Below are 12,454 nucleotides of genomic sequence, written 5' to 3'. Positions count from 1 at the left end.
AATTAGAAGGAACTTAAGAGCCATATTTTCCACTCTGTCATTTTATAGATGAGGAAAGTGAAGGTGAGGAGTAATGAAGAGTTTATCGTAGGCCATAGCCCAGTAATTGGTGAGAACAAAATTCTCTCGGTGACATTTGGAAGTGACATCACAGAGCAGTTGGTTTGCGCATATATAAGGCTGTTAATGCAGTTGCGTTTGTGGGTTTAATTACTGTTTCTGTCCACAGGGACACCTTTCTTCCATGGCTCAGGACACACTCCTGAGTCAAGCTAACAGGAGAACATTCTGGTAGGTATTTGGTTCATTTTTTTTCTTTTTGATGTTTATTTATTTATTTTGAGAGAGAAAGAGAATGCGAATGAGCAGGGGAGGGGCAGAGACAGGGAGAGAGAGAAACCCAAGCAGGCTCCAGGCTCAGCATGGAGCCCGATGTGGGGCTCAGTCCCATGACCCCTAGATCATGACCTGAGCTGAAATCCAAAGTCGGGCACTTAACTGACTGAGCCACCCAGGTGCCCCTGGTTCATTTCTTAAAATTAAAGATGGCAACTCACAGTTGGGTTATAGTTTTTGTTTTGTATTCTGGATTTTTCATAGTTTAATTCTCTCTAAAGAGGGCAGAATTAAAAAATGACTCTCCTTACCTGTCTGCTTCCACTGTTCTAGCTTCCCAGTGTGGACCTATGCCCAAAGACCCTGACCAGAGCCACGGATGAACATGGCAAGTGTCCGCTGCAAGTTGGCCCGTTACCTGGAGGATTTGGGGGACACGGACTTTAAGAAATTCAAGATGCACTTAGAAGACTACCCTTCTCAAAAGGGGTTCAGCCCACTCCCTCGGAGTCAGACAGAGAAGGCAGACCACATGGATCTAGCTACTTTGATGATTGACTTCAATGGTGAGGAGAAGGCATGGGCCATGGCAGTGTGGATTTTTGCTGCAATCAACAGGAGAGACCTTTATGAAAAAGCTAAGAGGGATGAGCCACAGTGGGGTAAGTGGAAGGAAGACAACATTTTTAAAAATTGTGATAAAATACACATAACATAAAATTTACCCTCTTACCATTTCTAAACATATGGTTTAGTAGTGTTAAGCAGAGTCATGTTGTGCAATCAATCTCCAGAACTTTTTTTCATCTTACAAAACTCTGTACCCATTAAATAACAATTCTCCATTCCCTTCCCCTCAGCCTCTTGAGCCACCACTTTCTGTCTCTATGAATCTGACTACTCTTGGTACCTCTTATAAATTGAATCATAAACTATTTGTTTGTATGTGGCTTATTTTATTTAAGATAAAGTCCTTGAGCTTCATCCATGTTGTCACACATGACGTGATTTCATTCCTTTTTAAGGTGTAATAATATCCCCTGGTATATGTATACCACATCTTGTTCACCTATTCATCCATCAGTGGACATTCAGATTGCTTCTAGATTTTGATTCTTGTGACTAATACTGGTAGGAACATGTGGGTACAAGTTTCTTTGAGACCCTGCTTTCAGTTCCTTTGGGTGTATGTTCAGAAGTGGAATTATTGGATGATATGGTAATTCTAGGTCCAATTCTTTGAGGAACTCCCATAATGTTTTCCACAGTGGCTGCACCATTTTGCACTCACATCAACAGTGTACAAGGGTTCTAATTTTTCCTCATCCCCAACACTTATTTTATTTTTGTTTTGATAGTAGCTATTCTAATGGCTGTGAGATGATATCTTATTGCAGTTTTGAGTTGCATTTCCTGATTGGCTACTGATACTGAATGACTTTTCATGTGGTTTTTAGCCATTTGTGTATCTTTGGAGAAATGTCTATTCAACTCCCTTTTCCCATATTTTAATTGGGGTATTTGTTGTTGCTGTTGTTGACTTGTGAGGACTCTTTTTATGTCCTGGATATTAACTATTTATCAAATATATTATTTGCAAATACTTTCTTCCATTCCATGGATTGCCTTTTCACTCTGTTGATGGTATCTTTTGATGCAATAAAGTTAACCTTTGTTTTTTAATAATTCCATTTATCATCTTGGCTTTATCCTCTTTCTTCCTCTCATGATACTCCCATGAGACATTGGAGGAAAGCAGTTTGGTTTCCTTCTAGCTCCTTTAAAAATCCAACTCATGGCTCATCTATCCCCTAGGAACTGTGGACATGTTGGGGGTAGAGTTTTCCTTTCTGGCTTGATGTTTTGAACAAGGGAAGGGTACAAGAAAGGGCTCAAAGGAACCTAGAAGATCACAGAATGATGATGTTGAGCTAGTAGAAAGGAGGAATAAAAATGAATCAGCAGATCAGGAGAAGTATGGCGAATGGGTCAGTGATATGGACACAATGAGGGACAGAAACATGATAATAGGGGCATGAGGTGGGGATGCACAGCAGCGGGATGTTATAAAAAATGCATATAATAATATAATTAAAATTGTGTCCTTACTTATATACTAATTAACCAAATTAAGGTGTAATAATCATAGTGGCAGAAGTGGTTCACTTAAGCGGTTTTTATGGATATTGGTAATTCCTTGTAAGAACTCCATGAGGCTGGCATTTTTAAAAAATTTTCTTTGTAGGCTCTACACCCAACATAGGTCTTGAACTCACAACCCCTAGATCAAGAGTTGCATGCTCTACCAACTGAGCCAGCCAGGCGCCATGAGGCTAGCACTTTCAAATGAACTTTCAGTTTCATTACTAAATAAGACACTCCAGACACAAAAAGAAAAACACAGTATGATTCCATTTATAAGAGCTACTACAGTGGTTAAATTTATAGAGACAGAAAGTGGTTGCTAGGAGCTGCAGGCAGTGGGGAATGGGGAATTGTTTAATGGTTAGAGTTTCAGTTTTGCAAATAGAAGATCATTCTGGAGGTTGGCCAACAACTTGAAGTGAGTCTGAAAGAGATTCTGGTTGCCTGAGACTCTGTTTCAGTCAGATCCAAGACCTGGATTCAGTGCCAGGTGTGCCTTGGGCTGGATCCTGGCTCTTAACTACTATGCTATCTTGGCTTCTGTAACTGGGCTCTGAGATGGAAGAATTATAACTAGGGTTAGAAGTCTGTTTTTGTTTTGTTGTTGTTGAGGGGGAGAAGATTGTAGGGTTAGGTTTTAGATTAAGAATTAAGTCATGGTTTTGGTTTGAGTTAATATTTAGATTTTGTTTTGTGACCGAGTTATCAATAGCATTTGCATTCAGAATAAGTAGACACCTACGTAGAATCTTAAAAAAAATTTTTTTTAATGGTTATTTATTTTTGAGAGAGACAGAGTGCAGCATGGGAGGGGCAGAGAGACAGGGAGACACAGAATTGGAAGCAGGCTATAGGCTCTGAGCTGTCAGCACAGAGCCCAACATGAGGCTTGAATTCATGAACCGTGAGATTATGACCTGAGCTGAAGTTGGACAGTAAACCAGCTGAGCCACCCAGATGCCCCTTTACCAGGAATCTTTTATGTTGCTCTTGGGTTCCTGCTCATCTAAAATTATCTCTCAAATATTTTCCCTGGTTGCTTAGCACTTGTTCTATTGTACTTTAATTTCTCTGGTGAAATGCTTCTTTGGGATGTGTAATTTAGTGACTGTTTAGATCTATGATTCTCAACTGTAGATGCATGTTGGAGCTTTCAAAATATATTGGGTGCTACAAACAGAAGAATGAAACTGGACCATTTTCTTACACCATTCACAAAAATAAACTCAAAATAAATGAAAGACCTAAGTGCTTATCAAAACCCTAGAGGAGAAATCAGGCAACAACCTCTTTGACCTCAGCCACAGCAATTTCTTGCTCAACACATCTCCGAAAGCAAGGGAATTAAAAACAAAAATGAGCTATTGGGACTTCATCAAGATAAAAAACTTCTGCACTGCAAAGGAAACAATCAAGAAAACTAAAAGGCAATTGACAGAATAGGAGAAGATATTTGCAAATAACATATCAGATAAAGGGTTTTTATCCAAACTATATAAAGAACTTACCAAACTCAACACCCAAAAAACAAATAATCCAGTGAAGAAATGGGCATAAGACTTGAGTAGACACTTTTCCGAAGAAGACATCCAGATGGCTAACAAACACATGAAAAGACGCTCATCACTCATCATCAGGGAAATACAAATCAAAATCACACTGAGATATCACCTCACACTTGTCACAGTGGCTAAATTAACAACTTAGAAAACAACAGATGCTGGTGAGGATGTGGAGAAATGGGGACCTTCTTTCACTGTTGGTGGGGAAATGCAAACTGGTGCAGCTGATCTGGAAAACAGTGTGGAGGTTCCTCAAAAAATTAAAACTAGAACTACCCTATAACCTAGCAATAGCACTACTAGGAATTTATCCAAAGGATACAGGAGTGATGATTCAAAGTGGTGCATATACCCCAATGTTTATAGAAGCACTTTCAACAATAGCCAAATTATGGGAAAAGCCCAAATGTCCATCAACTGATGAATGGATAAAGTAGATGTGGTTTATTTTATTTTTTTTATAAGTAAGATTATTTATTTTTTATTTTTTTATTTTTTTTTCAAGATTAAAATCTGTGATTTTTATTTTTATTTTTTTTTAATGAAATTTATTGACAAATTGGTTTCCATACAACACCCAGTGCTCATCCCAAAAGGTGCCCTCCTCAATACTCATCACCCACCCTCTCCTCCCTCCCACCCCCCATCAACCCTCAGTTTGTTCTCAGTTTTTAACAGTCTCTTATGCTTTGGCTCTCTCCCATTCTAACCTCTTTTTTTTTTTTTTCCTTCCCCTCCCCCATGGGTTCCTGTTAAGTTTCTCAGGATCCACATAAGAGTGAAACCATATGGTATCTGTCTTTCTCTGTATGGCTTATTTCACTTAGCATCACACTCTCCAGTTCCATCCACGTTGCTACAAAAGGCCATATTCCATTTTTTCTCATTGCCACGTAATATTCCATTGTGTATATAAACCACAATTTCTTTTTTTTTTTTACTTTTTTTTAATTTCCTTTTTCTTTTTAATTTCTTTTTAATTTTTAAAATTTTATTTAAATCCAAGTTTGTTAACATATAGTGTAACATGAATTCAAGAGTACAATTTAGTGATTCATCACTTACATTTAACACCCAGTGATAATCTCAACAAGTACCCTCCTTAATGCCCCTCACACATTTAGCCTGTCCCCCTACCCAATACCCCTCCAGCAACCCTCAGTTTGCTTTCTGTATTTAAGAGTCTCTTATGATTTGCTTCCCTTTCTCTTTTTATCTTATTTTTCCTTCTCTTCTCCTATGTTCATCTGTTTTGCTTTTTAAATTCCACATATGATTGGAATCATAGGATATTTATTTTTCATTGACTGACTTATTTCACTTAGCATAATACATTCTACTTTCAACCACCTTGTTGCAAATGGCAAGATTCTGTCTTTTTGATTGCTGAGTAAAATTCCATTATATATGCATATACATACATATAGAAGATGGGGTTGTGTATATATATCTTCTTAATCCATTTGTCAGTCAATGGGCATTTGGGCCCTTTCCATAATTTGGCTTTTGTTGATAGTGCTTCTATAAACATTGGGGTGCATGTGCATGCCTGTTTGAATCAGCATTATTATTTTTTTTTAATGAAATTTATTGACAATTTGGTTTCCATACAACACCCAGTGCTCATCCCAAAATGTGCCCTCCTCAACCCATCACCCACCCTCTCCTCCCTCCCACCCCCCATCAACCCTCAGTTTGTTCTCAGTTTTTAACAGCCTCTTATGCTTTGGCTCTCTCCCATTCTAACCTCTTTTTTTTTTTCCTTCCCCTCCCCCATGGGTTCCTGTTAAGTTTCTCAGGATCCACATAAGAGTGAAAACATATGGTATCTGTCTTTCTCTGTATGGCTTATTTCACTTAGCATCACACTCTCCAGTTCCATCCACGTTGCTACGAAAGGCCATATTCCATTTTTTCTCATTGCCACGTAATATTCCATTGTGTATATAAACCAAAATTTCTTTATCCATTCATCAGTTGCTGGACATTTAGGCTCTTTCCATAATTTGGCTATTGTTGAGAGTGCTGCTATGAACATTGGGGTACAAGTGGCCCTATGCATCAGTGCTCCTGTATCCCATGGATAAATTCCTAGCAGTGCTATTGCTGGGTCATAGGTTAGGTCTATTTTTAATTTTCTGAGGAACCTCCACACTGCTTTCCAGAGCGGCTGCACCAATTTGCATTCCCACCAACAGTGCAAGAGGGTTCCCGTTTCTCCACATCCTCTCCAGCATCTATAGTCTCCTGATTTGTTCATTTTGGCCACTCTGACTGGCGTGAGGTGATACCTGAGTGTGGTTTTGATTTGTATTTCCCTGATAAGGAGCGACGCTGAAACTCTTTTCATGTGCCTGTTGGCCATCTGGATGTCTTCTTTAGAGAAGTGTCTATTCATGTTTTCTGCCCATTTCTTCACTGGGTTATTTGTTTTTTGGGTGTGGAGTTTGGTGAGCTCTTTATAGATTTTGGATACTAGCCCTTTGTCCGATATGTCATTTGCGAATATCTTTTCCCATTCCGTTGGTTGCCTTTTAGTTTTGTTGGTTGTTTCCTTTGCTGTGCAGAAGCTTTTTATCTTCATAAGGTCCCAGTAATTCACTTTTGCTTTTAATTCCCTTGCCTTTGGGGATGTGTCGAGTAAGAGATTGCTACGGCTGAGGTCAGAGAGGTCTTTTCCTGCTTTCTCCTCTAAGGTTTTGATGGTTTCCTGTCTCACATATAGGTCCTTTATCCATTTTGAGTTTATTTTTGTGAATGGTGTGAGAAAGTGGTCTAGTTTCAACCTTCTGCATGTTGCTGTCCAGTTCTCCCAGCACCATTTGTTAAAGAGGCTGTCTTTTTTCCATTGGATGTTCTTTCCTGCTTTGTCAAAGATGAGTTGGCCATACGTTTGTGGGTCTAGTTCTGGGGTTTCTATTCTATTCCATTGGTCTATGTGTCTGTTTTGGTGCCAATACCATGCTGTCTTGATGATGACAGCTTTGTAGTAGAGGCTAAAGTCTGGGATTGTGATGCCTCCTGCTTTGGTCTTCTTCTTCAAAATTCCTTTGGCTATTCGGGGCCTTTTGTGGTTCCATATGAATTTTAGGATTGCTTGTTCTAGTTTCGAGAAGAATGCTGGTGCAATTTTGATTGGGATTGCATTGAATGTGTAGATAGCTTTGGGTAGTATTGACATTTTGACAATATTTATTTTTCCAATCCATGAGCAGGGAATGTCTTTCCATTTCTTTAAATCTTCTTCAATTTCCTTCATAAGCTTTCTATAGTTTTCAGCATACAGATCCTTTACATCTTTGGTTAGATTTATTCCTAGGTATTTTATGCTTCTTGCTGCAATTGTGAATGGGATCAGTTTCTTTATTTGTCTTTCTGTTGCTTCATTGTTAGTGTATAAGAATGCAACTGATTTCTGTACATTGATTTTGTATCCTGCAACTTTGCTGAATTCCTGTATCAGTTCTAGCAGACTTTTGGTGGAGTCTATCGGATTTTCCATGTATAATATCATGTCATCTGCAAAAAGCGAAAGCTTGACTTCATCTTTGCCAATTTTGATGCCTTTGATTTCCTTTTGTTGTCTGATTGCTGATGCTAGAACTTCCAGCACTATGTTAAACAGCAGCGGTGAGAGTGGGCATCCTTGTCGTGTTCCTGATCTCAGGGAAAAAGCTCTCAGTTTTTCCCCGTTGAGGATGATGTTAGCTGTGGGCTTTTCATAAATGGCTTTTATGATCCTTAAGTATGTTCCTTCTATCCCAACTTTCTCAAGGGTTTTTATTAAGAAAGGGTGCTGGATTTTGTCGAAGGCCTTTTCTGCATCGATTGACAGGATCATATGGTTCTTCTCTTTTTTTTTGTTAATGTGATGTATCACGTTGATTGATTTGCGAATGTTGAACCAGCCCTGCATCCCAGGAATGAATCCCACTTGATCATGGTGAATAATTCTTTTTATATGCTGTTGAATTCGATTTGCTAGTATCTTATGGAGAATTTTTGCATCCATCTTCATCAGGGATATTGGCCTGTAGTTCTCTTTTTTGACTGGGTCTCTGTCTGGTTTAGGAATCAAAGTAATACTGGCTTCATAGAATGAGTCTGGCAGTTTTCCTTCCCTTTCTATTTCTTGGAATAGCTTGAGAAGGATAGGTATTATCTCTGCTTTAAACGTCTGGTAGAACTCCCCTGGGAAGCCATCTGGTCCTGGACTCTTATTTGTTGGGAGATTTTTGATAACCGATTCAATTTCTTCGCTGGTTATGGGTCTGTTCAAGCTTTCTATTTCCTCCTGATTGAGTTTTGGAAGAGTGTGGGTGTTCAGGAATTTGTCCATTTCTTCCAGGTTGTCCAATTTGTTGGCATATAATTTTTCATAGTATTCCCTGATAATTGTTTGTATCTCTGAGGGATTGGTTGTAATAATTCCATTTTCATTCATGATTTTATCTATTTGGGTCATCTCCCTTTTCTTTTTGAGAAGCCTGGCTAGAGGTTTGTCAATTTTGTTTATTTTTTCAAAAAACCAACTCTTGGTTCGTTGATCTGCTCTACAGTTTTTTTAGATTCTATATTGTTTATTTCTGCTCTGATCTTTATTATTTCTCTTCTTCTGCTGGGTTTAGGCTGCCTTTGCTGTTCTGCTTCTAGTTCCTTTAGGTGTGCTGTTAGATTTTGTGTTTGGGATTTTTCTTGTTTCTTGAGATAGGCCTGGATTGCAATGTATTTTCCTCTCAGGACTGCCTTTGCTGCGTCCCAAAGCGTTTGGATTGTTGTATTTTCATTTTTGTTTGTTTCCATATATTTCTTAATTTCTTCTCTAATTGTCTGGTTGACCCACTCATTCGTTAGTAGGGTGTTCTTTAACCTCCATGCTTTTGGAGGTTTTCCAGACTTTTTTCTGTGGTTGATTTCAAGCTTCATAGCATTGTGGTCTGAAAGTAAGCATGGTATAATTTCAATTCTTGTAAACTTATGAAGGGCTGTTTTGTGACCCAGTATATGATCTATCTTGGAGAATGTTCCATGTGCACTCGAGAAGAAAGTATATTCTGTTGCTTTGGGATGCAGAGTTCTAAATATATCTGTCAAGTCCATCTGATCCAATGTCTCATTCAGGGCCCTTGTTTCTTTATTGACCGTGTGTCTAGATGATCTATCCATTTCTGTAAGTGGTGTATTAAAGTCCCCTGCAATTACCACATTCTTATCAATAAGGTTGCTTGTGTTTATGAGTAATTGTTTTATATATTTGGGGGCTCCGGTATTCGGTGCATAGACATTTATAATTGTTAGCTCTTCCTGATGGATAGACCCTGTAACTATTATATAATGTCCTTCTTCATCTCTTGTTACAGCTTTTAATTTAAAGTCTAGTTTGTCTGATATAAGTATGGCTACTCCAGCTTTCTTTTGGCTTCCAGTCGCATGATAAATAGTTCTCCATCCCCTCACTCTCAATCTAAAGGTGTCCTCAGGTCTAAAATGAGTCTCTTGTACACAGCAAATAGATGGGTCTTGTTTTTTTATCCATTCTGATACCCTATGTCTTTTGGTTGGCCCATTTAATCCATTTACATTCAGTGTTATTATAGAAAGATACGGGTTTAGAGTCATTGTGATGTCTGTATGTTTTATGCTTGTAGTGATGTCTCTGGGACTTTGTCTCACAGGGTCCCCCTTAGGATCTCTTGTAGGGCTGGTTTTGTGGTGACAAATTCCTTCAGTTTTTGTTTGTTTGGGAAGACCTTTATCTCTCCTTCTATTCTAAATGACAGACTTGCTGGATAGAGGATTCTTGGCTGCATATTTTTTCTGTCTAGCACCCTGAAAATCTCGTGCCAATTCTTTCTGGCCTGCCAAGTTTCAAAAGAGAGATCAGTCACGAGTCTTATAGGTCTCCCTTTATATGTGAGGGCACGTTTACCCCTCGCTGCTTTCAGAATTTTCTCTTTATCCTTGTATTTTGCCAGTTTCACTATGATATGTCGTGCAGAAGATCGATTCAAGTTACGTCTGAAGGGAGTTCTCTGTGCCTCTTGGATTTCAATGCCTTTTTCCTTCCCCAGTTCAGGGAAGTTCTCAGCTATTATTTCTTCAAGTACCCCTTCAGCACCTTTCCCTCTCTCTTCCTCCTCTGGGATACCAATTATGCGTATATTATTTCTTTTTAGTGTATCACTTAGTTCTCTAATTTTCCCCTCATACTCCTGGATTTTTTTATCTCTCTTTTTCTCAGCTTCCTCTTTTTCCATAACTTGATCTTCTAGTTCACCTATTCTCTCCTCTGCCTCTTCAAGCCGAGCTGTGGTGGTTTCCATTTTGTTATGCATTTCGTTTAAAGCGTTTTTCAGCTCCTCGTGACTGTTCCTTAGTCCCTTGATATCTGTAGCAAGAGATTCTCTGCTGTCCTGTATACTGTTTTCATGCCCAGCGATTAATTTTATGACTATTATTCTAAATTCACCTCTGTTATGTTATTTAAGTCCTTTTTGATTAGCTCATTAGCTGTTGTTATTTCCTGGAGATTCTTCTGAGGGGAATTCTTCCGCTTGGTCATTTTGGATAGTCCCTGGAGTGGTGAGGACCTGCAGGGCAGTTCCCCTGTGCTGTGGTGTATAACTGGAGTTGGTGGGCAGGGCCACAATCAGACCTGATGTCTGCCCCCAGCCCACCGCTGGGGCCACAGTCAGACTGGTGTGTGCCTTCTCTTCCCCTCTCCTAGGGGTGGGATCCACTGTGGAGTGGTGTGGCTCGTCTGGGCTACTTGCACCCTGCCAGGCTTGTGATGCTGGGGATCTGGCGTATTAGTTGGGGTGGGTAGGCAAGGTGCTCGGGGGCAGGAGGGGCAGGCTTAGATCACTTCTCCTTAGGTGATCCACTTCAGGAGGGGCCCTGTGGCAGCGGGAGGGAGTCAGATCCGCTGCCGGAGGTTTGGCTCCGCAGAAGCGCAGAGTTGGGTGTTTGCGCGGAGGGAGCAAGTTCCCTGGCAGGAACCGGTTCCCTTTGGGATTTCGGCTGGGGGATGGGTGGGGGAGATGGCGCTGGCGAGCGCCTTTGTTCCCCACCAAACTGAGCTCTGTTGTCAGGGGGCTCAGCAGCTCTCCCTCCCTTTGTCCTCCAGCCTTCCCGCTTTCCGAGCAGAGCTGTTAACTTATGACCTCCCAGACGCTAAGTCGCGCTTGTTGTGGGAACACAGTCCGTCAGGCCCCTCCGCTTTTGCAAGCCAGACTCGGGGGCTCTTCTTGGCCGGCGAGCTGCCCCTCCGCCCTGGCTCCCTCCTGCCAGTCCGTGGAGCGCGCACCGCCTCGCCGCCCTTCCTACCTCTTCCGTGGGCCTCTTGTCTGCGTTTGGCTCCGGCGACTCCGTTCTGCTAATCCTCTGGCGGTTTTCTGGGTTATTTAGGCAGGTGTAGATGGAATCTAAGTGATCAGCAGGACGTGCGGTGAGCCCAGCGTCCTCCTAAGCCGCCATCTTGCCGCAACCTCCAAGAAGATGTGGTTTATATGTACAATGGAATACTACTTGACAATGAGAAAGAATGAAATCCTGCCATGTATGACAACATGGATGGAACTGGAGGGTATTATCTTGAGTGAAATAAGTCAGAGAAAGACAGATAACATATGTTCCCACTCATATGTGGATCTTGAAAAACTTAACACAAGACCATGGGGGAAGGGAAAGGGAAAAATTAGTTTCAAACAGAGAGGGGGAAAACACATAAGAGACTCTTAAATACAGAGAACAAACTGAAAGTTGATGGGGGTGGATGGGGGAGAGGGGAAAATGGGTGATGGACACTGAGGAGGGCATTTGTTGGGATGAGCACTGGGTGTTGTGTGTAAGTGATGAATCATGGGAATCTAACCCCCAAACCAGGAGCACACTATACACTATATACAATGAATGTTAGCTAACATGACAATAAATTATATATATATATATATATATATATATATATATATATAATCTGTTTATTTAGTTTTGAGAGAGAGCGAGAGAGCACATGAGCAGGGGAGGGACAGAGAGAGAAGGAGTCACAGAATTTGAAGCAGGCTCCAGGCTCTGAGCTGTCAGCACAGAGCCTGGCACAGGGCTTGAAACCATGAATTGTGAGATCATGACCTGAGCCGAAGTTGGAAGTTTAACCGACTGAGCCACCCAGGCGCCCCACTGACGATAAATTATATTAAAAAATATATATATATACATATATATATAACTTTTATTTTATATTTATTTATCTATTATTATACACAATGGTGCTGGACCCTACCTCAGATAAATTGAAAAATAATCACTGCGAGTGGAGTCCAAGAATCAGTATTTTAAAATATGTTTTTATTTATTTTGAGATAGAGAGAGGGAGCAATCAGGGGCAGGGAAGAGAGAGCAGGAGAGAGAGA

At 40.4% G+C, this 12,454-nt stretch overlaps 1 protein-coding gene across 4 annotated transcripts in view; it reads left to right on the top strand.

Moving 5' to 3' along the window:
* Positions 1–248: 248 nt before the first annotated feature.
* NLRP3 (NLR family pyrin domain containing 3) overlaps positions 249–12,454 on the top strand; it is a 65,479-nt gene continuing 53,273 nt past the window's right edge. For all 4 annotated transcript variants that reach the window (XM_047861147.1, XM_047861137.1, XM_047861133.1 and 1 more), the window contains exons 1-2: positions 249–291; positions 670–998. In XM_047861147.1, coding sequence (XP_047717103.1) covers positions 716–998 — 283 coding nt within the window. In that variant the 5' untranslated portion in view covers positions 249–291; positions 670–715. The remainder of the gene's footprint in view (positions 292–669; positions 999–12,454) is intronic.

This window comes from Prionailurus viverrinus, chromosome A1 (genome assembly GCF_022837055.1).
Source record: "Prionailurus viverrinus isolate Anna chromosome A1, UM_Priviv_1.0, whole genome shotgun sequence".
Taxonomy (NCBI): Eukaryota; Metazoa; Chordata; class Mammalia; order Carnivora; family Felidae; genus Prionailurus; species Prionailurus viverrinus.
The sequence above is the reverse complement of the archived record's forward strand: the minus strand, read 5'-3'. Positions and strand labels throughout refer to the sequence as shown.